This window comes from Tripterygium wilfordii, chromosome 21 (genome assembly GCF_013401445.1).
Source record: "Tripterygium wilfordii isolate XIE 37 chromosome 21, ASM1340144v1, whole genome shotgun sequence".
Classification (NCBI taxonomy): domain Eukaryota; kingdom Viridiplantae; phylum Streptophyta; class Magnoliopsida; order Celastrales; family Celastraceae; genus Tripterygium; species Tripterygium wilfordii.
In genome coordinates, this window is record NC_052252.1 from 3,691,784 (window position 1) to 3,718,285 (window position 26,502).

Sequence of the window (26,502 nt, forward strand, 5' to 3'; positions counted from 1 at the left end):
TAAAAATATCAAGAAAATTGATATATGCAAGCCCTTGATTATGGATTGGGATACCCTCATATTCTAAAAAAATAATAACCCCTCATTTTCCTCTTTTTTTTGGTATAAAATATATTTTTTAAAAAAAGTAAATAGAAAATACATAATATTTTGACTGTCGAATTATGTATTCAACTATTGTATCGTTAAAAAAATTGATAACATGATACACACTTTGCATCCAACGTTTTTCATGTATTTTATTTAATGTATTTTATTTTTATTAAACATAAAATAAATCATCATATTTAAAATCATTAATAGATAACATTTATTAAACATAATATGTTTGTTGAGTTGTTCTCGACCAACAAAAAAACATTTTATAAGTGAACTAATATAGACAATTTTATAAATTGTAACAAAATTAAGGGTGTGTTTGATTCACGTTTTGGTGAGTTTATATGCCCTCTAAAACAAGAAACGTGAAGCCTCTTCAAATATTAAAATTTTGGAGTTTTCCAATATACCCTCACTACCCTTTTTCTTTCCTTTTTGGTAACATGAAACTCACCAAGCTACCCATCGAATAATTGACTCTGATTGATAAACTCATGGTCACATAAAAAACCTCGTAACCCCATGAATCCTCACTACTCTCTTTCGCTAACACCATAATCAATAATTCAACGCATTCCTCAATCGCAAACCAATAGTGTCTTTGTTCCATTCTCTTTCCATAAATTTTAAAAATATAACCACGTAATAGATTATCCATGCTCAATTTTAAAAAATCATTGATCAAATGTACTTTTAATCAATTTAGGTAAAGAAGAAACAAGATTTCATGAGAATGAGGGGGACAGGGGCTATGTTGTGAATATATATTTTACAATAAACATCAAAAATAGATAAATAAATATATTTTGTACCTAGCCTCACTATAGTTATTAAATCATCTTCCTACATTTAAAAGAAAGAAAGAAAAAAAAAGACTTGAAAAGCAAGACATGCATGCAATAATCAAACGATGGTGGTGGAGTCAAAACCCGAAATCTCGGTTTTTAGATTTTGAAAATTAGGCATAGAGAGGTATGTGGTAGTGGTATACCTTAAGAAAATCATATTCATCAAACCAATGAAAATCGTGTGGTCATGATTTGTTCTTAGTTCAACAATAGCCACATTTGCCGCCATGAAAATAGATGCCCTACATGTTCTCTAGTGATTTCTCTCCCCTCACTTCACTTTCAAGCAAGTTAATTGGTCCAAATCTTGTAAAACCATTTTGTGACAATTGGTGTATGGCAACACAAGTTTGATTAATCAATTCACCAAATTAGCTAGGAATCACTTCCTAGCCTAATAATGGTTGGGAGAGAGTTAACCACTTGGGTGATTGTCTAGTTGATGAATTTCTCTAGGGTTAAATCGTTTGGACTAAAGATGTCAAGAGTTCAAATCTTCGTGACCACGCGCTAACACTTAATTTGACCCAACTTATCATACTATCAAGTGGGAAACTTCTAACTTCTATGTGCACGGACCCGACGACCTAGATTTAGGCTTATATCGTCAAAAGAATAAACTTTTATGGTGTTATTCTCGGTTATCAAAAAAAAGTTAGGAAAGAGTTTTTCTCTCTCTACAGCTTCTTTGTTTTCATTTCTACCGAGTCCCTTCATAAAAATTTTCATATGTTTGCTTGATATTCGTAGTTTGCGGGCTATTGAACAGACTCGTGAGTTTCATTAAATATTGATGTTCATGTGCTTCATATATAGCAATACTACGCCTAGAATTAATCACCCTAAAACGTTCATTAACAGCATTCAAATACACTAACTTAATATAAAGTTAATTCTTTGGCAAGAATTCAAGTAACCTTCTTGAATTATTAATTATTCTTTGTTGACAATTAAGCATGTAGACTCCATACTAGCTACTATATTAACTCAGGACATGCATCCCTCCTTTGCTTAAAATTGAGAAAGAATGGCTACGTGTGTACTCAAACTCACAACCATTCTCTCTCTAGTGCTTCTGATCATCATCATATTTCATTCTCAAAGCTCGATCTCGGCCGATATCGAAGAAGAAGACGGTGACGACTACTACATCCTTGACAGTCCAGTTCCACAGTTTAGGTCAAGAAGCAGGTTTTTGGCCAGCATTATAAAGAAAGGTACACATTGTAACCCTATTACTAAAAACATATGTAATGGGATCTCCGCGAATAATGGAACCAGTCTACTGTATTGTTGCAAGAAACATTGCCGGAACATTCTCGGGGATCGGAATAATTGTGGCCGGTGCCGGAACAAGTGTGGATTTGGAGAGCGATGCTGCCAGGGAAAATGTACAAAGGTTTTGAGAAATGTTGGTCATTGTGGCAAGTGCAATAAGAAATGCTCTCCTGGGATTAAATGTGAGAATGGATATTGTGGGTATGCTTGAGACTTGATTATGCAAAAACAAACACAAGGTCCACATTAGCCCCTCTTAATTCTTTGTTTCTCTTTCAATTTATAGTTTATCTTTTTGGTTAATATATTTAAAACAAATGAAGCTTGGATGTATTTTTTGGCATAAACCTACAATAAATCAATAAAATCACTATAGAAAATAGTGAGAAAGGTCTGAATTCATTTGTTTTTTCTTATCGCACAATAGGGTGTAGTTCTTTTGCTCTACATTTTTCTTCGTTCTTTTTCTTCTCCTTTTTTCCTATAAGCACTTTGGAAATGCCAATTTAAGCACATTTGAGCATCTGTCTCAACTACATTAGCCAACTCATATGTTCTTTTCAATTCCAGTGTGAACATTTCTAAACTGGGTACGAGTGCTATACATAGAGAAGTTGAAGAAATTAAACTGCAAAATTGTGACAAATTTTCCAGCTACAGAGTTTGACACATCTGAAAAGGTCTTAAAACAAGTCTTCAGGCTACTTAAAAACTCGAAATACTTGATGCAATTCATAATCCATTAAAACTAGTAACAACTCAGAGCACAAGGTTTCAAGACAGAACACACTAATACGCTTTCGAGAATTCCAGACTCTAAATACCAACCACAAAGTCTTCCAAACAAAACCCAGCAAATAATAAAACACCAAGAACAGTCTAGCGATAGCGACGAAGTGACAGTGTGTTGTTCCTTTTCCAGGTTGCTCTGCGAGAAGGGCGTGCCTTGTGGTGTGTGTGCCCCTTTCCACGTAGACCCCTGTACTTTTTCCCGGCAGAAGTAAGGCCACGGAGCTCCCTGTGTTTGTGCACAGGATTGCAGAGCCAATTGATCCTTGGATCATTGCGGATGGCATTGTGTGCAACATCAACAAGTATTACTTCATAATACTTGTAAGTAGAATCCTAAACAATGAGATACAGCACAAATTAGTTTCTCTCTTTAAAAGAGCAATAAAAAATGCTTTATAACAAGGAGAAGGAGAAGGAGAAGAAATGTATCCAAACTACAACTAGGTTACAAACCTCATTGATCCAGTAAGAGTTGAGAACCCTGAGACCTCCCAACTTTCTGCCAGCACGCTCCTCTGCAACTGACCTCTTGCTGCGCTGAAACTTCAGTTGAGTAACACCCTGGTTTGTGGGCTTTCCATACACAATACCCTTCGAAACAGGCCTCTTTCTACCACCACGCCTAACACGGACGCGATAAATCACATAACCCTGCAAAACAATCATACTGTAATCATCTGCCAAATTATCACATTTGAGGTACAAAATGTTCAAGCACCCTATTTCTAAAAGCTCATAGAATACAGCTGACAATAACTATAGGGATACCAGGACAAATATCCCAACATACGGCAACAACACTGTAATATATGTAACCACAAATGCATTGGTCCAAAGATAACCAAAAAACAATATCTGAAACTAACAAGATAAGCAACCGAAAGGAAAGGGAAAATCAACTTGAATTTATTGGATCATATGAAAACCAGAAAGGAAAGGGAGGGTTAGGGATAATCAACTTGTCATCTGGTTGACATGATAAGCAAACAAAAGTAGCCAAACTTTGGTCCCAAGAAGGAAACACATCACAACCTAAATGCAATAACCAACAAGATTATTTGGTTTCACGTTATTGTTCTCAGAAAGTATTGGATCACCACAAATAAACCTCTTTAGGAAAAATGAATAGTACATCATGACGCTGCAGAACCAATACTACCAAAATATCAGATTCTATGCTGAAGAAATTCTTTTCATATTATACTGCTTGCACTAGTCCCTACTTCCTCCATATGAATAAAAATGAGTGATATGAAATTAAAAGTGACACATACAATGGATTCCCAAAAAAAAACAACGTGATGACAATATGACATAAAGAAGTGTTTGCGCCATCTTGTACAAATGCAGCAATAAAAGAAGGTTCTCTAAAATAAAAAGCAATAAATGTTATAGCAGGTATCAACCATTCAACAGATCACCTCAACAATTTTTTGATAATACAAAACACAAAATATTATTTAACAAGAATCCTGGAAAAACATAGAATACATACTTGGTTGAAAAGGTACTATACAAGACACTTGAAACTTAATACAACACATGCTTATGCACGCGAAATTCCATGGCAATAAGCAAATCATATATTCATGGAACGTAACAATGCAAGGAATCCATTCACAACAAAAGCATCACAAAGAAAGGCTTATTCAACAATGAATTTGTGTGTCATACTCACTAATAAGATATATGTGCAATTGCACACTCTCACCCAAATAAACAATTACATAGATCGCCAACAAAAGTAACTAAGAAGACTAAAAACATAACTCAAATAAAAAAACGAACACAGGTGTAAATCCATCCCACAAATGAAAAAAAAAAATAGCTTGCAAAATCGCACCCGACTTACATAACTAAGCTTTCACGAGTTCTACCAAAGATTTCCCATGAAATACAAATCTCCATTCTCTACCAGGTAAAAGCAAATGAAATATTTAAAAAACAAACCAAGCTCATTTCAGCAGATATTCTAAGCTTATGTTACAAGGTCATATGTATCCCGAGCTAAACAGAGTATAGAAACCAACATGACACAGAAGCAACCAACAATTATATAAGCTATCACAGATACATATGCAACACCAATAAAAACATAGATCAACAAGTGAGACTTAGAAATCTCTTGCATACCTGCTTGGCCTTGTAACCCAATCGGCGAGCCTTATCGGGGCGAGTGGGCCTCGTAACACGAACAATGGACGGATGCTGGCGGAACTCCCAGCACCTCACCCGCTGCAAGAAACTCATCACATCGGATTGCTTTTTCCTCCATAGCTCCGACACGTACTTGTACGCCCCTAGCCGAATAAAAAACGCATCAAAGAAAACATCTTTAACTCGCAACCCATGCTTTAAATCGACATTAAGATTTTACAAAAAAATGTAAGAAATCCAAAAGGACGATCCGAGCCGTAGAGTAATAGAAAAAGAGAAGATACCCATTAGATCGGCCTCAGCTGTAGCAGTTTCTTCACTCGAACGGTTGAGAAGCAGCGCACTGCGTCGAGGGTTTCGAAAAACCTATACCAGCTTAAATAAAGGATAACGACGACAGTGTTTGCCGTCTAGGGTTGCGAAGAGAGGTTTAGATCCGGGCCGTCCATTCTCACACAAACCTCCACGTTCCAAAACGACACCGTTTGATTGCAGCGGTTTTCGTGGGCCAATTTGATTAGCCCACAATGCAAAGTCAGGTTTAGCATAAGACTTAAGTTTAGATGGGCCAAAGGTTAGGTTAGATTTTTTTTAATAACCCAGAACAATACTATACAAATTTGCATTTTGAATATCTGATATAGATTTAAACTCGACTGTCAAGCCCGTCCACACAAAAATTTCCCAACTAACGGTATGATAAGTTGAGTTTCGTTACTACATAGGTATGCTCCCACGGGGGTTATGCCAAGAGGTAGTGTAACCGTGTAAGAGAAATGTGTTCCAAAAAATCAGAAAGAAAAAAAAAAGAAACTTCTCTCGAATAGCATACTAGAACTAGACAAAAAAAAAAATTAAACATGAACAATAAAATTGCATTCATGGGACAGAAGAGGAATACAATACTTCTATCGTTATAAAGACAAAAGTCTAAATACAATTATACAAACACAATCTATCAAATAATGGATTGGAATTTTACAAACAATAAAGTCTTCAAAGTAATCAAAACTTGTGGTCTTTTTATTAAGGAAGCCTGCAAGAGTTCAACAAAGATATAATCCAAATATCATACAGAATAACTGAAAAGCTTGTGAATCACATTCTACAAGGAATAAGAGAGAACTTCAAGATAATAATTGGCTCTCAGGAAAATACGGCCAGCTTCTGATGGATGTTCAAATGCTAACAGATGGAGAACTTCACAAGTATTGAATGATCTCAACAGCAAACTTGCCCTTCCTTGTGGTGATTATTTCTCCTATCTAAGACCAAAATTAGTAAACCATCAAGGCATCATAATGTATAGCCAAGCCCATACAGACTAGAAGAATATACTGAACGGTTTACTAATTCATTTGAAAAGCTTACCTTCAGTCTTCCTTTCCCACTGACAGACACAACATCCCCAGTCTTGAGCGTAATGCCATTTTTCGTAACAGTGGTCCAATTGACACGCACATCCCCCTTGCTTCAAGGTCAAGAATATGATTAACTTTCACTTCTAACAATTTTAACACAAATTCTCATACTACAGGTAACATTTGGATGCCACATATGGGATTCACATGCCTCCGTACATGCCAGATTACAAGCTAAGTTGCCATCAAGATGGTAGTTTTTGGTTGAGGCCATAAACCACATTAGGACATTCAAATCTAGACAAGAGCAGCAGAAATCTGAAACTTTTCAACAGCAAATTGTAACATTCTTAAGTGAACCATACAGAACCCCGCCCCCTGCGCACCTCCCTCTATCAATATATATGCGCACACACAAACATATACTATTTTCTCTCTTTTTTTACTAGAACAACTTGAAGACGTGGCAAGGACACGAGAAATAGCCCAATGGTCCATACATAGCCTTGGAGAGATCAAAAGAATGTTATAAACTTAATTCATGGGGGTTGAGTTTTGTGCTTCTGAAGTATGATGCCTAGATTTTGGCTATATGAAAAATCATGGTCTCCATTCAACAGAAATAGTTGAAAGAAAGGTATTCCATAGAGACAAGCTGAAAGAAAATCGGTACAGAAAAGATATCCATTTTAGTTTGAAATAGGGACAGATGAACAAACCGATGGCATGAACTAGATGACCATGTGTATTTATCCAAAAAACAATAAGAGTGAAGCTAGTAAAAAATGTGAGAGATTGGTACAGGGCCATAGGCAGAATGCTGAAAATCTGTTTTAATAAATTCCCAATATTTTAGCAAAACAAACCTAAATTGCATGATAAGTTTTTCAGTGATGGCATTTGACTTGGGCGTTTTGAACTTTGAATTTATCTATTATACAAACCACAATGTGTTTTGACTTGTCTATATCACTGATAATCCTACAGAGCATTTTGAAGGCAAATGGAAGTTTAAAGATAAGTATTACCAGAAATAGAACAGTTCAGCAGTAATATTTCCAAGACAGGTCAAATGGTCCATCTGATAAGCCAAGAGGTCCGGCGAAAAAAAGAATGATGGATAAAAGTGTTAAAATGCCTACAAACAGGATCCAGGGATCAGTGGTTGCAATTTTTGGTATAGTCGCTAAATTTATGGATGCATGTATAAGGAATGCCAGGAGTTTTTCAGCCACGAGCCTACCATCTTTTCAAACAACAATGATTAGAGCAAAGATATCAAAGACACCACCTATTGGCGACAAGGTATGTCAAGATCTGAATAATGTGAAAGAACATTGGAGATATAACAGAGAGATTGCATAAATATAGAATACGCTTACCTGATCAAATCAACTAGCTTCGACCGTGAAATCTTAAATCCTGCACTAGCGATAGCGTCTACTCTCAGCGATGCTTCAACTGTTTTGAATGACTTAGTCCTGAAAAGTGCAAAAACTTCAAACACTTCTTCACAGTAATTAAGTGATTAATCATATGATGTAAACAAGCAGAAAAACAACCAATATGATTAATTGCCTATGACCTCGGAGGTTCATATTGAAGAGCAAGCAATGGAATTGTTGTACAAGCGACCGAAACATTACCAACCTGCAAAAGGAAAACGCATTGCAAACACAACTGATGAAAAAATGCCGAATCATAAAGGTGGAATTTATTTCAACAAAAGGTACTAGATATCTTGTTTGAACGCTACATATTTTCTAATTCCTTTTAAAGGTTTTTTTATTCCTCCTGTTAATAGTTGCCTTTTAGGCCCAAGAGAATATCAAGGGCAAGTGACAACAAACCAATGACCGATGATTTGTGTTTGCGCAATCATAGTAGAACCATAAAACAAAATAAGAACAAGGAATACAAAAACAGAATAATGGTATGGTATTGGTGTTCATACAAAAGACTACCAATAAATGTATTATATTCTGAATGGTTTACTTTTACAGACAAGAATATAGAGATTCGCATAAAAAGCCATTTTTCAAGAAACTAGCAACTACCTTATCAAGTGACGAGGTGAGGAAATCTACAAGTTCAGGAACAACTAGGATTTGAGCGCCCTTCTCTCCCTGGATAAGGGGGGTAAAATATTAGTCGGATATCTGACAATACTTTATCCAATTTTTGACACTTTCAATTAACTAAGAGTGTGATATTCTCCACTAAAATAATGTGATTAAACTGAATTTTCCCATGATGAATGCAACCAAATATATCTCCGGTGCAGAGAAATCAAATTCTCATATGTATTTAAATAATCAAGATAAATGATTAAAAAATCAAACACAAGCTGCATGCACGTGTTTCCCAAAGCTAATGATTTTCAAGAGAATTCACATTACAAAAGGAGGTAGAATCATGGAAAAAAAAAGAAGAAAAGAACCCAACTTTCGCAGGGCAGGTTGAGTCATCATGAGACATGAGAGGTCCTCTAAATTGGAACTTAACATGTTGAGGACACAAGAACGTCTCTTATATGTTTATATATACTTCACCGCTGTCAACCTTAAAACGTGTTATAAAACTGTGCTGCTCTGCAGCTTCTAAAAGTTTTCAGAGTGCAACAAACATCTAACAATCTCTTCTTAAGAATAATTAAGAAATAAGAGCAGTATCGGGAGTAAATTGCAGATGATACCTGCAAGAGTATATCTCCAACCTTTTCCCTGGCAATCCCTGTACCAAGAATTGCACCAAGGAAGTCACCATGAGAACAAGGCTGGAACCCAAAGTTTCCTGTGATGCTGAAAAAAGGAAAAGAAAACCAATCAATTTACATATGGTAGACTGTAAGAAAGAATTTTAAATTAGTTTCTCCCTTCGCCCCACAAGGCATTTGCGGACACGGCTATAAGCCTGTAATGTATAATTACCTCAATGCAACAACTATGTCCGGATCACTTGTCAATGCTTCTGGATGTCCCACCGAAATCCGGCAACGCTCGGCCTTGCAGATTTTGATGTATCAATTTACAATAAAAATAATTTATCACTGCATGAATGCCAAATAAACCACAACTTTCAGTTTGACCTGTGGGTATCCCCCCTGGGCAACTGTTTTGACATCAGCCACTTTTTCCAGCACTAGCATTGACTCTTTAAGTACTGGTGGGGTAAGAAAATCAGTGTGGAGGACTTGTCTTCTTGAAGATGCCCGTCTAGCCTGCAACAAACCATGGAAGCAAAACAGAAAGCCATCAAGCGACCAAGCGAGGGATTGAGAGTGAGAAATATATGGAACCAATACTTGTATAGAAAATCAGAAAGTCCTTAAAGTCATTTAAATCTGTCTAATGTTGCTTTGACACTTTGTTTCCAGTAAGGCAGATCATATATCCCAGATAAAGGGAAAGGCTCACAAGACAAATGAACAATCGCAATGCTTGCAAAAAGGTGAAAAACTACCATTTCAAGAACATGCTTCACTTCTTCAATCGCACTTTTGTCTCCCACACCCTTAAGTAAAACATCAACATCCCCCTTTATAGCTTGCGCCAGCTGACATATCCCTAAAGCTGTACCGAAGATCATTCACAATATAGATTGATTTGTCATTCAATATAAAACCAAATGCTCAATCAGTTCATAAACCAATAGACCCTCTAGCAGAAATGCAGTATCTACCATGCTTCAATAAGGCAAGCAAGTCATGTGTTTTGCCTATTTTTGTCACCACTCCCATCAATCTCACAACTGAGTCAACTGATGTGTCAGTCTTTAGCTAATCACTGCAGATTAAGAAGGAAAAAATTCTCTGATTATTTTATTGGGCTTGCTAATCAGCTAACTTTGAATTACTAGTCTAGCTATTCCTAAATGTCCTACAAGTAATTACTCTCTGGAAGCAGATATCATTAATGATATATGGCAAAAATTTGTAGTTTTTCACCCAATTCCCATCAAGTCAAGCCAAGCATCAAGTTCTTGCATGTTTTAAGGAATACTAAAACACTAGAACAACTCTTTCAACCATAACATGGTCCAATTTAGGTTCCTGGATTCCCCAAGCCTCAGAATCCCATTGTGTCATTGACTAACTAACTTCAAACTTCAAAGAACAATTTTTATTTCCTTGTTTCTTTTTTGTTCTCATTTATACTTCTTAATCGTTTACACACTAAATTGAACTGCAATGAATCCCAGGTTTTCCCACTTTAGCTAAATGGGTTTCCCTAATTACATGCGAACAATTGAATGTATACAGCAAAAAACATTTACATGAAACAAACCTGAGTGTCTCAGAGGGGGTTTCGGAGGAAGACAGCGAAGGGCTCGTGAAAAAGAGAGATTCGAATTTGTTGGGTGGAGAGGACGAGAGAGTCCAAAAGCCTGAAACGCTCTCTTTAGAATCCATGGTGCAGTGGAGCTCGTAGCAGTCATAGAGACTCTGCTGCTCCCACAAATACAATGATGGATGGGCTTTCAGGAAATTGAGAGGGATAAAATCGAAGAACTAATGTTGTTGATTTGCACCTGCTTCCTTCCAACTCTCGTGAAGTACTTTCTGCGCCACTGTATTTTAGAAGATGTCAATTGAACCCCTGTAATTTTCTTACACTAGGGTCCCTGTAAAATGGTTAGCTCATTCACTTGTGTAATGGATAACACCTTTTCTTGTACTAAAATTATTAATGAGTATGAAAATCATGAATTGGAAATAATCATAAAATGGTTAGCTAGATTATTTTATTTTTGTTGATTGTGTATGATGAAATTTTTTTCTTCTAGAGACGGCAACTTTATTTGTTTTTATATCCCTTTATTTTATTATATCACCATCAATAATATTATTACTTTATATATAAATTTAATATAAATATTAAGAAAACATTAAGTAATCACCATTAAACCATTAAAAGTGTTTTTTTTTAAATAATGGTCATTCAAAGTATTATCTTAAAACAATTAATATTTATATAGACGAAGAATGTGGGTCAACTTTTGTATGTTTTCTACACTCACACGATCTACAGAAAGTGGCCCACTAACAAAAAACAAAAACACATGTCAGTGCCACATTTCACACAATCTTTAAAGAGCAGATCCAATCATGATCCTGGGACCCACATGCTATTATTGGGTTGACGTCGGTGTGATGTAGGCCGTGGAAGCTCTAATGATCAAATCAACGATATGATTGAAGGATTTTAGTGGGAGAGACTATTTTAGATCGATTGTAAAGGCCATGGACCTTTGTTGAATCAATTGTTTCCCATGTCGTGGGTCTATTGGACTTTCGTAGAGGTCGTGGGCCTATAGACCAATTGTGAAGGCCATGGGCCTTTGTCGAGTCAATTGCTACCCAGACCATGGGCTTGTTGGGCTTTCGTAGAGGTCGTGGCCTGTAGAATGATTGTGAAGGCCATGGGCCTTTGTCGAGTTGGCTACTTCCAGACTGTGGGCCAATTGGACTATCGTAGAGGTCGTGAGCCTGTAAATTGAGGCCATGAGCCTTCGCTGAGTTGACTTCTTCCCAGACTGCGAGCTTGTTGGGCTATCGTAGAGGTCGTGGACCTATAATTGATTGTATAAGCCATGTGCCATTGCTGAGTTGATTGTTTTCCAAGTCATGGGTTTGTTGCTCTGTGTGTTTAGTGTTGGTACAGATTTTGACCCTAATCCTAGCCCAAGCCCTACTCAAGCTTGAAACTCGTCCCAGACACGAAACTTGTCTCATAAGCCTGATTTATCTTGACCCAAGTCGGGCTTGGGCTGCCATTTTTGTCCCAAGCCCAACCCAATCCAGTATGAACCTTGAATGGTCAATCCGGGCTTCGACCCTAAATATGAGTCCTAGAATGAGAAAAAATGAGAGAAATTGTCGGTACGTATGTCGTGCGAGAGAAAAAGAGAGTTGTCGTGTGTGCGGTATTTTAAAATTTTTGAAAAACCGTTGTAGATTTTTATAAAAATCAAAAAAAATTATATAAACAAAGAGTATTTTTTATTTTTTAAAAATCAAAAAAAAAAAAACATGACCTTATTATTTTGAAAATTGTATAATAATTTGGATATTAAATTAGATTATTATTTTAATAGGCACACCTGAGAAAATCAAGGTAGACGGCCGTACAAGAAGAACAATTCTTCCACTCTATCTTGGATATCTCAGCTAGACTTTCCAGCTGATCAAACACAACATCAGCCGTTTGATCATCCACTCTCCAACACCGACCGTCGGTGTTGATTACTTTTTACTAATCCCATCTTCAATGTATCGTATTTAACCACGCGTATTCGGAAACTGTTGAGCAGTGAGATAACAGAAACTCCTATGCATCTGTGAAAGCAACTCAATCAATACAGAGATTTGGAGAGACAAGAGAGAAGTTCTTCCATAAACGGCTCAAGAATCGCCCTTTTTAAGACAGTTCCTCTCTTTCTCTGCGTGTGTCTATTGGAGAGATTTTTTTTATGTATATAGAGATCTTTTATGATATTTAATTGAATTTATTATATATACTCGTTTAGTCTCTCTCTCTCTCTCTTCATTAGTTCTGTTGCTTTGTCTCTGGTTCTTCTTGAACGTCCACAGAGTCACATCTCTTGGGTTCTGCATCAAAGTCCCAAAAAGAGGTTTGTTCTTTAGTCCTGTTTTCTTCCGATGTTTCTGCTGCTCTGTTATAACTAATTTTGTTTTTGATGTCTTTTTAATGTGTATGGTTTAATCTCTTTATGCCTTTCTGATTGAGCTGGTTTTGTTTGTTTCTTGAGTTATGCAGTCCTTTAATTGGTGTAAAATTTTATTAGGTTCTTTTCAGTTTCTATATTGAATGATTTATGAATTTTCTCATCTGGGTTTTGTGTTTTATTGCCTGATCTTTTGTTCTTTCCGGATTCTTAATATGGGTTTTGTTCTGTAGATTACATTGAGAATTTACTGTGAATTTGTTGTTACATGTGTGATTTGAATGGTAGATATCATTCCAAGATTTGGCGTAGAAGAGCTGGCAATCATGTCGTTATCGGTGGTGTCATGTGAAAGAAATTGTCCTATAAAATAATGATTCCAGCTTGTTTGATTTATGGTTTTGTCTTTGGTCGATTTTCTTGATGTATTAGTTATGTATTTTACTTCTTTGGTCTTTTTGTACAATATCTCTATGAACTATGAAGTCATGTTAATGTTTTTAATATACTATTAATGTTTTCTTTTGCGCAACTAATTTAATGTTTCGATTGTTGATTTTTATGAAAGCTTCAATTTATTTGTATATTGATTCTAAAGTTTGTTATTGATGCAACGGCAGTATATGCAGTTGGAAATCTGGGTTCATTTGTGAAGAAGTAATCAACTACAAGTATCGAGAATACGTGTCCTGTGGCCATTGAAACTGGAATGTACAAAGAACGTTAATTTGAACCCATGATAAGGATTTGGAATGGGCACTTTAAGCATGGAGAAGAAATGGATTTTTCCGCTTGTCATAAGCTCTCTCATATGTGTATTCCTTTTAGCTACGTCCTTCAACATGGGTCTCATCTCTTCGTTACACACAATCAATTCAATCTTCTCCATATTCCCATCTCGCACAAGCAAGACCAAATTAGCTTTTGCAGAAACAAGGATTTCGCAAAATCCACCACCTCCTCCTGGTCCCACGATTCCTCGTTTCGCCTATTTGATTTCAGGGTCGAAAGGTGATTTGGAAAAGCTTTGGAGAACTCTGAAGGCATTGTATCATCCACGGAATCAGTATGTTGTTCATTTGGATCTCGAGTCACCAGCAGAAGAAAGATTGGAGCTTGCTTCTCGAGTGGAAAAAAATCAAGTTTTCTCAAAGGTTGGGAATGTGTACATGATCACCAAAGCCAACATGGTCACTTATCGAGGACCCACTATGGTTGCTAATACACTTCATGCTTGTGCCATTCTTTTGAAGAGGAGTAAAGATTGGGACTGGTTCATCAACCTCAGTGCTTCTGATTATCCTCTTGTGACCCAAGATGGTTAGACTCTTTCGTGATTGTGTAGATTTAAGTTGTTTGTACCTTTTTTCGTCGCAAGTTACACATATTTGGTACTTAGCACCTGTTTGACCAATTTTACTAACAAACATGCGTGCAGATCTTCTTTACACCTTTTCAACTTTAAACCGAAATCTAAATTTTATCGAGCATTCAAGTCATCTTGGCTGGAAGGAGTGAGTTCTTTTCCTTCCTCTCTCAATATGCTAACTTGTTAGGTATGTGTATTTAGCTAATGATACAACTTTAAATTGCTATGTGCAGGGATAAAAGAGCAATGCCCTTGATTATAGACCCTGGGCTCTACTCATCAAAAAAGACAGACATATTCTGGGCCATGCCTCGAAGAACTTTGCCGACATCATTCAAATTATTTACTGGTTAGCAGTTACTATTTAATTTATATTGTTTTCTTTAATGCTTTATTATTCTCAATCCTTATTATAGAAAGAATGAATCAGCAAGGATCCATGTTCTCTGAATCCGTGTTTTCAGTGTTCAACTTCTTTTGATTTTGAAAGCTACTACTATGCTTTATTTTTTTCAGTACTAATATGCTGATGAGATTTTGATGGTCTCCTCTTGTGATACAAGAAGTTAAATGCTTTATTGCATGGTTTCTTTTGAAACAAAATGAGGAATTTCAATAGACTATAGTTTGCCTTCGTTCGCACAAGCCTGCAGGGACCACACAGAGTTAATCTTTAGAGTTCCAAAACATTTAGGTGTCCATTTACTCTTTGTCCATATAAACGATTGCTTAAATCCTTAAGTTTTAGAGCAATGATTCCATTATCTGAAGAATTTGGGAAATCCGTGATAACGCCAGCAACTTAGAGGATGAATTTGCTTCTAGCACTTCATGTCTGTCCTTCTGGATTTTTGAATATGCATCCCAGCACTGACGTGTACTGCTGCTTGTGGCTCAGGTTCAGCATGGATGGTTTTGACGCGTTCATTTGTAGAGTACTTAATTTGGGGTTGGGACAATCTACCTAGGACTCTTCTAATGTACTACGCAAACTTCGTCTCTTCCCCTGAAGGCTACTTTCACACAGTCATATGCAATGTCCCAGAATATGCTCAGACAGCTGTCAATCATGACTTGCATTACATTTCGTGGGACAATCCCCCGAAGCAGCACCCTCATGTCCTCTCACTTAATGACACGGAGAAGATGATTGCTAGTGGTGCTGCCTTTGCTAGGAAATTTCGTCATAATGATCGTGTCTTGGATAGGATTGACAGGGATTTACTTGGCCGGAAGAATGGAAGCTTCACACCTGGTGGTTGGTGTGCCAATCGCCCCAAATGCTCTAAGATTGGTGATCCATCCAATATCAAACCAGGTCCTGGAGCTCAAAGGCTTCGACTCCTCATTGCTAGGTTGGCAACGGCAGCTAAACTTGGTCAAAATCAGTGTAAATAGATTTCATTAAAGGTTTGAGGAAACCGATAGAGTTCTACAAGTTAGACAAACGACAGATTATTGCAGTTTTTGCTCTGTGCTGCCCTGCCCTCGTTAGAATGAACTGTTATTGGCTTCGACAATATCTTAAGAATCTCGATTCATTGCCATGACCAGAATCACATAAGGCTCTTGGTTGGTTCTATTTGAACTAAATTTTGACTTACATTACATTGTTTGGTAATAGAAATAAGTTGTAGAAGCGGGTTTACAATTACGTGTGTATTGATGGTGTTCTAAGGATGCAAAGATAATGGTTTGAGGCTGAGAAAGATTGTCTTATTTCATTAGTTTTGTTGAGTCCAAAGTTGGTATAGAAACTACATACACCACCTCTTATGATATTTTCTTTATTTCTTTCTGGGTATGGATTGAGAATCCAGACGCATTCGGTGTTGGGATTGCTTGTGTATTTGAAGCAAGAACTGTGGTTATCAGTTGATATGAGACTATTGAATTTGTGGCATCTACTGGGCATGAGTGTTTTCTTTCTTCTTTTCTGCATGATCGGTACAGTGGTGATAAAAAGGTTGTGAACCTCCATTAGTCTTGTTAATGATCTACTAGTCCCAAGTTTTTTGTCCCAGCTATTTCAGATGATGAGATGAACGTATATGATCCATATGAAATCATGTGTGTTCATCTTTAACATTTAGGATAATTGGACAAAAAACTAACAAAAAACAGTGGAATCCATAAGACTGCTGTCTTACTAGTACTTCTGCCACAGTTGGCCTTGAATTAGTCTAGCCCTAATCAGAGTAGTTGAGCATGCTTTGACAAAGGAGGAACATGTTTGCCTGAAGTTAAAGCCCCAACTCATCTTGGCATCCAATATAGGTCAAAGCCTCAAAAGGCATACTCTAATGCAACAAGAACAAAGTGGAGAATGATACACTATAAGCTCCATTTATAATGTGTCAAAAATAACAAGAGTCTTTCAACTATAAGAATTTACAATAAAAATTCTTTAACCCTTCCTTTTTTTTCATAAAAGTATTCTTATCTACAATATTTTCTACGAATCGTTCTCATCTCAAGTAAATCATATCCAGTATGATCTAATGCCAAAAATAGTTTCTTGATGGCTATTATATTTCATGAACAATCTGCATATTGTATATTAGACCATCTCCAGAACTTTGATATTCCCAGTCGAATTTGCAGCAACCAAGGTCGAGGAGTGGTTGCGCCAGCAAACAGAAGAGATAAACTGTGCAGCATCATCCGTTTCGAGGCCAGAAAGTGGGTCTGTACTTTGAAATTTGAATGACAATGCTGGCATAGGAAAAGCTTTGTGGTAGATGAAAACCTGTAAACACCCAAAAAAAAAGAAAAAATAGCATAAAATGGAATCTGAAAAAAGTGGTCATTGCTGAAAATGATGCAACCCTCTGTCCAGAAATTATTTGAAGATAAAATGAACTTAAAAGTGAGTAAAACTTTATGCAGCCAATCCCATTTAGAGTCCAGTCCCTTTGACTTTGAGTTGCATAAGAAGGGAATTAGATCAACCAAGGATGTTACACTCCAAATGAGCCAACAGTTTTCACTGAAACTAGTCGAGAATCATCGACTTTACAAACTTCAATGGGTCAAGATGAAGATAATTGTAACTATAAATGCAGGCTTAACAAATCCTAAGCAACTGCCTCTTAGGTCCTCCACACTGCAACTTTCTATCTTCTCATACAAAGGCAAAAGTATAAAGATTAAAAAGGTTGAACTAGCAAAAGTTAGTTTCTTAGATGGAGATCTTTTACTCCGATGAGTGTTATAACCGCTGCCGATTATGGGTATCTAGTCCAACTGTAATGGATAAGAAAATGAGAAAATGAACTCACCACAAATTTGCAATCTCACCACATGGAGAGGAGCAATAATTTCTCATGGTCCAACTATGCCATTTAACTCACTCAATATTCGGAAATAATTTTAAATTAGCGATACATAGAAGGGGGGCTAACCATAAAAGAGAGGGATAAAAGGGCTAGAATCAACTTTTCACATCATCTTTCACATAATATTTAGAATCAACTTTGCACATGCTTCGTACCTGATTGAGTGATTTAATAGATCATAACATAGAAATTTCTAAAAAAAGATCATTGCACGCGTCAACTATATCACATTGTCTGCAGAGCAGGCAGTAGGAATGACAATATCAAGTCACCCAAGAAGAAAAACATAGTTTTGTGCACTCACCCTAAGAATAGCAGTAACTTTTTTTGCGGTCATAATGTTTCATTCATGCAAGACAAGTAAATGACACTATGAATCACAATTCTAAGGTGAGAAGTACAGACACTAGGCTTTACCCACTCAACAATGCCATTTAATTACCTATGTGAAAATCCCATATTTGTCAATTGGCAATCAAAATGATAATTACCTCATTCGTCTCAGAGCCAGTTGCTATGTAGCCATCGGACACTGACAATCCCACGAAGTTCTGCACCAGGTAGAACACACACATAAGTAAACTAATTACAAGCATGTTCGTAACAAACAAGTGAAGAAGACATATAACAAGAAAGGTAATGCTCATAAATTGAAGGCAATTATAAAATTTTTTCAAGTTTATTATCATTTGCACTCGTGCTCGGAGAAATTATCCAAAATCACAAATGCTACAAGGTCATTATACTCTCTTTTTTTTGGGTCAAACGCCATTTCACGAATTTCAACCACTCAACTTCTTGCAAAAAAAGAAATATTATGAACGTCAATGGCAGAAACATGATAGTAAACCTTTCATTTCTGTTTGTAAACAATAGCATTCACCTGAGTACCATGTAATAATTCTTCATCCACCGATATATAGAAACAGCATTAAATCAAAAGATAAAACAAGAGTTACACCATCATTGAGAAAAATGCCCTGTAGGCGTTGTCGCAGACAACCTTGCATAAATAGAGAAAAAACTAAGTTACTGATGGTAGTTAAATAATCAAAAAGTATTGTAGTCAAGCCATTTGAATGTTTCAGGACTTTGCAGGCGAAAAAGACCCACTTGAGTATGATAGATGTCCTATTTTCACAGCGTGCTACTCAAGCAAGGAAACAGAGCCAGGTTCTTGTATTACAACATTATCATCGGTTCCATTTCTAATAAAAAAGACACCAAATTCTCCTCTATGAGCTTCAATTGTGGGAAAGGTAGAAGCTGGTATGGGAAAACATTCCGTACAAGGTTCAAAGTGGTCAAGTGAGGTAGCATAGGTTGGTAACCTTGTAGCCATTTGACAGCTATTAAAAGAAGAAAAGCTTGTATCTGCTCTCCATAATATAAAAAGGGGGGTCCCATCTCTTTTTAAACACAACGCAATCTCTTGCCACTTGCAGGCTATTAAAAATAGAAAAAGCTTGAATCCACTCCCTCCATAATAAAATGAGTCACATCTCCCTTCAACCATCAAATAGTATTGTCTCATTACAGGGATTTTTACCTGTAGATCGAGCCATCACAAGAGAGTCAATTCATTCAGAACTGAATTGACTGCTTATATAGAGAATATGGAGCACTCTTGGTTCAGCATGATAGCATGATTTTTGCGCACCTTCATATTTTTGCTTATCAGCAGCAAAAATTCTTTCCCCCTTAAGTAGAAGGATGACAAGAAGATTGTTTTGTTTTTGCTCCCACTTCTATATTCTCTTGTCCACTTTCCATGCAGATGGGTTGAACTTTTTTTTAGAAAGATTTTTGCCACTTTTATATAAAAATAAAATTAAAAAAAAAAAAAAAACGACACAAATAACTTCTAATCACAATTTTTCTAGGTCCATTTTCTTAATCACATTATGGGGTAGCCATAAGTTAATCTTAGGTATATCTGACGCCAAACTAAACAAGCAAGTACCTTCAGTTAAATTTAGGACTAATCAGTATCAAAATAGTCCACTTTCTTTTTTCAGTAACTGCCCACTTTCTGTCATTTTTTATTTTGCAACAACTAAAACCACATCTATTGTTTTGTGAAATGTGATCAGAGAACACAAAAACGTTCACAACAGTCAACATACAAAAGGTGTATAAACTTTGCCACCAAACTAAGAGTTTTGGCATGCTAACCTAGAAGGTATATTTCTTGTGTAACTGCTCATCTAGCAAGAGAAATCTTCAGTTAATCAGTTACGACTCAGAGTTCCTATTTATGACAAGTGGTGACCATGACTACCCCTGTTTAGGCTGAACCCATATTACCATTTACCACTTACAATATCATCTGTCAATTTCCAATGCTCCAACTCTTTCCTCATCTCCTCAAACAAAACATTGGCTAAGCATGCAAATAAGACTGCCATGATCTTGAAACTAATGATCATCCAATAACTTTTGTACAAGCATCTTGCGAAAGAATTATTCATTGACATATCAAGTGAACATTATTTCATAGGACATATTAAGTAAATGTACCTTCACATTCACGTGACCCGTGAACGATTGAAGGGGAGTATCGATAACTCGAGATGTTGATAGTGACAGATCCCAGAGCTTCAGTGTGTTATCCGTAGATGCAGAAACAAGATTTTCCACATCAACGAACTTGACATAACTCACAGTTTTATTGTGTCCAACCAATGTGCATAGAGGAGCTCTTGAGTTTCGTAGATCGTAGTAATAAATTTTATGATCTGCTGAGCCAAATGCAAGATTGCGACTGGAATCCATGGGAAACTGAACACAGCAGACATTGGCCTTTGTCTTGATAGTACCAATGCTTACGCCCTGCCGTAGTAACCAACGTAAGAGGAACAACTTATCATACATCGAGGATATAATATATATTCAAAAACTAGAAGACAACAGTACATTTAGTTTGAAAGCTGACAGCCACCAAGTGCAAAAATAGAATTGCCTGATTGATACTCCATAGCTTAACACAACCATCATCACTCCCGCTAGCTAACATTGTTGGATCTGCTGATGAAAAGTCAATGGACCATACACGCCTCTCGTGTTCTCTCATTTCCGTAAGTACTTGACTTCTTGTAACATCCCATACCTGAATATGTTGAGAGGCTAGTTTCAAGCGTCACAACAAAAAAAAAAGAAAGTAGAACCAAATACTTTGCTTGACATACCTGCACTACACCTTCAAAGTTACTTGAAGCAATCTGACTTTTGATGTAGCTATTCCAACAAATACTGCTAAGCTTAGACCTACTGGACATTTCAACTACAGGATAGTGTATATCATGAGTTTCATTCATTATTGTATCACACTCAAACACTTTAATCTTCTTATTTACACCAGCTGTAGCAAAAAATTCTCCATCACGATCAAAACTGAGAGAACATACTAGATTTGAGGAATTCAATAAATCAACCTGCTTCAGGTCTGCCTTAACTCTTAGCTTACTGAAAGATAGATACTTGCACAATCCCTCAACAAATGGAGTTATCCATCCACTTTGTTTACTGCTATATTGTTCTTTTGATGCTAAGTTACTGACAGAACTCCTTTCAGTTACAACAACTGACCCTCTCCCATCACTACTCATTGGTGAATGCACATTCAGTGGTTTCCTCGATGCCTTGATCGGTCTGCACCTTGTCAAAAAATAAGCTGCCTCGAGTTTCTTAAAATTCTTCATCAATCGAGAACTTTTAAGGAGAATGCTCTCCTGTTCTTGGGTAACAAGTGCATCTGAGTTCTGGGCATCCTCTAAATTGTCATCACAATCTTCGATAACTTCCATATTAACTCCTGCTCTAAAACGTTTCCTGGAGCCCAGGCTAGCAAAACCACCATCATCACCAGTTTCTGAAGAAGGGAATTTTGACATTAAATAATCATCCTTTCCCTGTTCTGTGCACGAGCCTCTCTTTTTCTTGAGAAATTTAAGCAGGCCTATAACTTCCTCAATATCGGAACATAAAAAAGAAACAGTATCTTCCAACTTATCAGCAGCTTCCTGTTTTCTTTGCTTTATCAGCATAAGGAATTCCAACAGCAACTCCTGCTCCTCTATTGTCTCTCTGAGCTCTATTGCTGCTTGACGTTCTTCCAAGTTATCTCTAGGTTCGTTAAGAAACTCACTCTGTAACAATTCACTGTAAAGCAAAAGCACACAAAATTAACACACACAAAAAGAAGTCGTCAATTTAAATAACATATTAATGCAACAATGTATATTAAATCAGACTCATACAGCATAAAAGAATATGGTCTCTCAAGGAAAGAAATAAATGGACATGTTGACCAGCAGTTTTCATTTTGGACTTATCGGCACCAACGAGCCATACTATGGGAGATGATTCTTCTCGAACAAAACTATCTCTTTCCTAAAGTTGGACTTGCACCTCACTCATGTAGGATAGTTTAAAATTTGTTAAAATGGTGCGGTATACATAGAAAGCAATTTAATGAGGTAGAAGAGTGTACACATGTCCAAGACAGTGGCTGTTGTCCTCATTCATTCAGACTTCCATTTTCTAAGCTTTAGATTATAGCTCCTATTTGGTTCCCTTTTTTTTCAATGCGCTGTGCACATTAAACAGGCCTCCTTTGGCCTTCTTACAAGCATATAAGCTTACAGAAATAACAATAATAATATATAAATGGGAAAATATTATGTTAGTTAGATTTTCCCATTTATATCGAGTTCAAAAGGAAGAAAGCTAGGTAAACATAAATATTTACTGCAAGATAATTAGAGCAACAGAATGCATGACAACACTAGTTAGATCTTCTGACATGCAAAATTCATCACTAAACTTTTAAGGCTAAGGAACTAGGAGAGAAAATGCTTCTGACCAGCCCTCGCTTCAAGACATTATGTAGTATCCAAACCACTTATGTCAAAGACCAGCCAAAATTTTCCAATGACTAGTGTTATGAACTCTTCATTGCTCGAATATTATAAACTCTACAATGCTCAAATATCATATTTATGCAATCTCGTTTTCAATTACCCATGACTTAAAAATGTGCACATAAACTAGCCTATTTATCTGGCTTTTTGTGGACTTAAAAAAGGTCAAACAACTCTTGGGTGCAAGGCACCTGCAGTGGAGTTGAGTCAAGGAAGGGCAAGATGTGCCCATCCTTTCCTCCACACCGCTGGGGGGTTACCTCCAGGAAATGAACCTGTAATCCCAGGTTGTGTGCGAAGCTACTTTACAAATAGAGCAAAATTTTCCCTTTGTGCCCAGTTTTTAAAAAAATTAACCATGCAGTCCCTGTCTACTACAATTACAAACAAGCAAAGCATAGAGGCCTGTCAAAAGGGCTGCATGTAATGCTTATCTTTTTGCTGTTGGTGATGAACAACAAGAAGTTTCCTACACGAATAAAAAAAATGGGAATCACTAACCTAATGGCACCTTCTTGAATTCAAAAACTTCAGCTAATGGATGATGGGTCTACCCAATTACAACAATCCATCACTTTCTTCGCATCAGTTCTAAGTCACAAACGTAGCACCCCAATCTCCCCCACATGTAGGTCTCTATCGCATCAAATTCACTCCCTCACGAACAAAAAAATACAATGATCACTATCTTCTGTTATCTACCAGCCAATAACCCAAAAACAGTCCATAGAACTTACTTCATCATGAGGATTTTGAGCTCTGAAAACCACCGCATACCAGTCTATATAGAATTACAAAACTCCAAGCAACCACTCCATCACGGAGAAGGATCAAATCATGGGAATCACCACAATGATAAATATGAGACATACACATCTACATTTACATCAGGTAAACTAACCACTATGATAGTTGACACCACTTGTTGAGGAGACAAAACCATGGAGTCTCGTACAAGAGCAATTGCTAAATAAAAATATCAGAAAAGTGACAGGAAATTAAACGTCCATTTTGGTTGCACCAAACTTTTTTAAGAATCATACAGGGGATGGCATCAAAATAACAATTATTTAGTAGTATTCGTTCCTTTATTTCCTTAACTATATTTAAGATGAGATTCTGACCTATTTGACAAAAGATGATGTTTAGGACAGAATACTACTACTACGCATAAATAGATTCCCAATCCAATTATTTCTCGCTTCAAACGTCATATGGTTCCATAATAAAAATCATTAACCTTTACAGACAAACTAATCTTAACCATAGCATATAAATGACATCTTGCACATTGAGCAAAGCAAGTCAGTAAACTGCAAAGAAAATCTTTCCAGAATATCTCATATCCATACCCCTCAAAAAAGACAGCGATAAAAGAAAACTACCTCAGAGAAAGACCATGGACACATCATAAAATGGAAGTAAAGGCACAGAAGAACTCGAAAAGGAGAGATCACCTCATTTTTGGTCGACTGGTTGGCTCAGGATGCAGTAGCCATAAGCAAAATGATGCTTCTTTTGGCCATCTCAGCAGCAATTGAGGAGGAAGAACCCTATGTCTCAAACTAGACATAGTTCTGCTTTTCTCTTCTCTCGAGCAAAATGGACAGAATAACTGCCAGGAAGAACATCTGTCACATTAGATAATAAGAAGGAACACAAAAAGATCAAATTACATTGAGTAGCAAAGTGCAATAGTTTGAATATTTCTCACAAAAGCACCTGAATCTTATCCAACTTTAACTATCAAACAAGAACACTGACCTCAAAAAGAAGAACTCCCAGTCGATATATATCTGACGCACAAGAACTCGGAGCACCAGTGAGCTCTTCTGGACTAGTATACCAGTTGGTCTCCAAAAGTAATATTTGTTTCATTGGAAATGATTGCTTCTGCTCATCAACTTGTTCAACATTCCTCCAATCTCTTATTCTATTTACTAGAGCATCTTCCGCTAATGAAGCATTCATCGCATAAGCTGAACTAGACTGCATGCAACTAGCTTCTGAAAAAGCACCAGTCCGATCAGGCTCGGCTGTAAAATCTTCAACTCCTAATCTGCTTCTCTGCTGGCGCATGTGCGAGGGTGAGAATGGTTCTTTAACCTCCATAGTTTGGTTGTTTAATTCATCCTCCAGGGAATCTGACCCTGAATCTGAACAAGAGGCAGACTCAATGAAGGAGACACGGCTAAAAGAAGACATGACAAAGCAGGAAGGTCGGACATTATGAACAACAACTCCCTGTGAATGTGCCGCATTAACAATTTCCACTATTTGCCTGAAGATATGTTTACATTCAAAGACATCAACAGATCTTTCCGGTCTGTCTAACCACTGCCTCAAGCTAACATCACCCCATTCTACGTCATGGCCAAAAGGTTCCGCTGCTGCCTCATCCTCAAACAACCTAGACGAATCTATCTGATTCCTTAGGGGATCATTATGAGCCAGCAAGACTCTATCAGACTCCTTGTCCTGTGGTGGACGGACCAGGTTCCTATCTGATACACCAGAAGTATTCAATCCCCTAGAACTATCAGAGTTCTGCCAAGCAGACTCAGACGAACCCTCCATGGTTATCCCTCTAGGCTTGAAGGAAGGCCAGAAAATACACATCCGCGCAGTGAAGTGATTCTCCGTCTATTACGGAAATTGCTCACTTCTACCATAGCCTCTTTTAAAATGAAAACTCCTTATAATGATGGAAACATAAGAAAATCCATTTCCATGGGCTTAACACCTTAATTCCACGATCAGAACACAGTTTCCTGCCAATGGAATGAGCTTTCAGCACAAAAAATTCTCAACAACATTACAGCACCCCAAACAGTAATAGAAAGAATCCAGAAAAACCTCATTATATCACTGAAGAATGGAGTAAATTCATCATACCCATCAAAGGATATCCAATAGCATACACAATTAAATGAAAAAAATTCAACTTGTCCACCACACTATATATAAACAACAAAACCTAATGCACCAACCAAAAAAACCCCACCTTTCCCCTAACCCCCCATCACCCAAAAACACCACAAACAACAGATACGTACACTTACAGAAAGTTCCTATATTTCCAGCGCTAGTAAGAAACTGAGGGATATCTTCCCATTACCACCATTTAAGGGATCCGCTGTTCCTGCTAGACTTGTTAGAACAGCCCGAAAGCAGCACCACAGAAACACTCAGGAAGAAGCTTTATTAGTTTTACATTTCTCAAAGAAAAACCACAGCCTCATAAATTCTCAGTATTTTCACCGTCATCTCTGAAGGCCTACAACACCCATTTAAATATTTTAGGACTTTATTTTATTGTTTCTTTTGGAGGCATTTTCACTCCTTGGCTCCTCTTCGTTATCTACCTGCTTTATCCTAAATGGGCTACGTGGCACCACCATTGCGTCAAACTCAGTAGAGAGAGAAGAAGATATTAAAGAATCAGTGGGGCAGCGCTTGTAAATTAAAGGACAAAGTTCTGGGTCTCTGTGGAAATTGGAAAAAACAGAATCAAAAATTGGGATCTTCACATTAATTAAAAATGATGCAAATGCCTTAAAAAGGAAAGTCCTTGGTGGGTGAGAAGTGTCAACGACCAAAACTTGATTATCAAATTAGTTTAATTGTGATTAAAATATTAACTAATCATTG

The 26,502-nt window shown here is 36.9% G+C and overlaps 5 protein-coding genes across 14 annotated transcripts; 2 read left to right on the forward strand and 3 right to left on the reverse strand.

Moving 5' to 3' along the window:
• Positions 1-1,974: 1,974 nt before the first annotated feature.
• Positions 1,975-2,547, forward strand: LOC119988109 (protein GRIM REAPER). The gene has a single exon (XM_038833031.1). The coding sequence runs from the start codon at positions 1,975-1,977 to the stop codon at positions 2,434-2,436; it is 462 nt and encodes a 153-aa protein (XP_038688959.1). The 3' UTR covers positions 2,437-2,547.
• A 357-nt stretch (positions 2,548-2,904) lies between these two features.
• On the reverse strand, positions 2,905-5,618 carry LOC119988143 (60S ribosomal protein L15-1-like). Its single transcript, XM_038833082.1, has 4 exons — positions 5,459-5,618; positions 5,151-5,317; positions 3,471-3,668; positions 2,905-3,350 (listed from the first exon to the last, which is right to left on the reverse strand). Exons 1-4 carry the CDS (start codon positions 5,460-5,462, stop codon positions 3,105-3,107), a joined length of 615 nt encoding a protein of 204 aa, XP_038689010.1. The 5' UTR covers positions 5,463-5,618; the 3' UTR covers positions 2,905-3,104.
• Positions 5,619-6,169: 551 nt separating this feature from the next.
• LOC119988623 (putative RNA-binding protein YlmH) lies at positions 6,170-11,094 on the reverse strand. 6 transcript variants are annotated; one of them, XM_038833731.1, is made up of 11 exons: positions 10,822-10,960; positions 10,217-10,320; positions 9,998-10,107; positions 9,624-9,755; positions 9,466-9,539; positions 9,231-9,336; positions 8,593-8,661; positions 8,121-8,185; positions 7,918-8,016; positions 6,546-6,645; positions 6,170-6,439 (listed from the first exon to the last, which is right to left on the reverse strand). In XM_038833731.1, the coding sequence occupies exons 2-11, from the start codon at positions 10,272-10,274 to the stop codon at positions 6,377-6,379; spliced, it is 876 nt and encodes a 291-aa protein (XP_038689659.1). In that variant the 5' UTR covers positions 10,275-10,320; positions 10,822-10,960; the 3' UTR covers positions 6,170-6,376. The 6 variants fall into 6 exon arrangements, with proteins under 6 accessions (XP_038689659.1, XP_038689658.1, XP_038689655.1 ...); XM_038833730.1 differs by lacking the exon at positions 10,217-10,320 and having other exon boundaries at positions 6,170-6,435; positions 6,546-6,641; positions 10,822-11,094; XM_038833727.1 differs by lacking the exon at positions 10,217-10,320 and having other exon boundaries at positions 6,546-6,641; positions 10,822-11,091.
• Positions 11,095-12,708: 1,614 nt separating this feature from the next.
• LOC119988622 (beta-glucuronosyltransferase GlcAT14B) lies at positions 12,709-16,494 on the forward strand. The gene is made up of 5 exons (XM_038833724.1): positions 12,709-13,168; positions 13,843-14,542; positions 14,661-14,736; positions 14,825-14,940; positions 15,490-16,494. Exons 2-5 carry the CDS (start codon positions 13,975-13,977, stop codon positions 15,987-15,989), a joined length of 1,260 nt encoding a protein of 419 aa, XP_038689652.1. The 5' UTR covers positions 12,709-13,168; positions 13,843-13,974; the 3' UTR covers positions 15,990-16,494.
• Positions 16,495-16,981: 487 nt separating this feature from the next.
• Positions 16,982-26,175, reverse strand: LOC119988620 (protein SPA1-RELATED 3). Of its 5 annotated transcripts, XR_005465652.1 has the most exons (9): positions 25,908-26,174; positions 24,616-25,622; positions 24,309-24,466; positions 21,118-22,090; positions 20,892-21,038; positions 20,450-20,761; positions 18,813-18,932; positions 18,421-18,480; positions 17,274-17,340 (listed from the first exon to the last, which is right to left on the reverse strand). XR_005465652.1 is itself a non-coding variant. In XM_038833722.1 (8 exons), exons 2-8 carry the CDS (start codon positions 25,468-25,470, stop codon positions 17,152-17,154), a joined length of 2,694 nt encoding a protein of 897 aa, XP_038689650.1. In that variant the 5' UTR covers positions 25,471-25,622; positions 25,914-26,171; the 3' UTR covers positions 16,982-17,151. The 5 variants fall into 5 exon arrangements, 3 of the variants coding, with proteins under 3 accessions (XP_038689650.1, XP_038689649.1, XP_038689651.1); XR_005465653.1 differs by lacking the exon at positions 18,813-18,932 and having other exon boundaries at positions 16,982-17,340; positions 20,846-21,038; positions 25,908-26,175; XM_038833722.1 differs by lacking the exon at positions 18,813-18,932 and having other exon boundaries at positions 16,982-17,340; positions 25,914-26,171.
• Between the last annotated feature and the right edge of the window lie 327 nt (positions 26,176-26,502).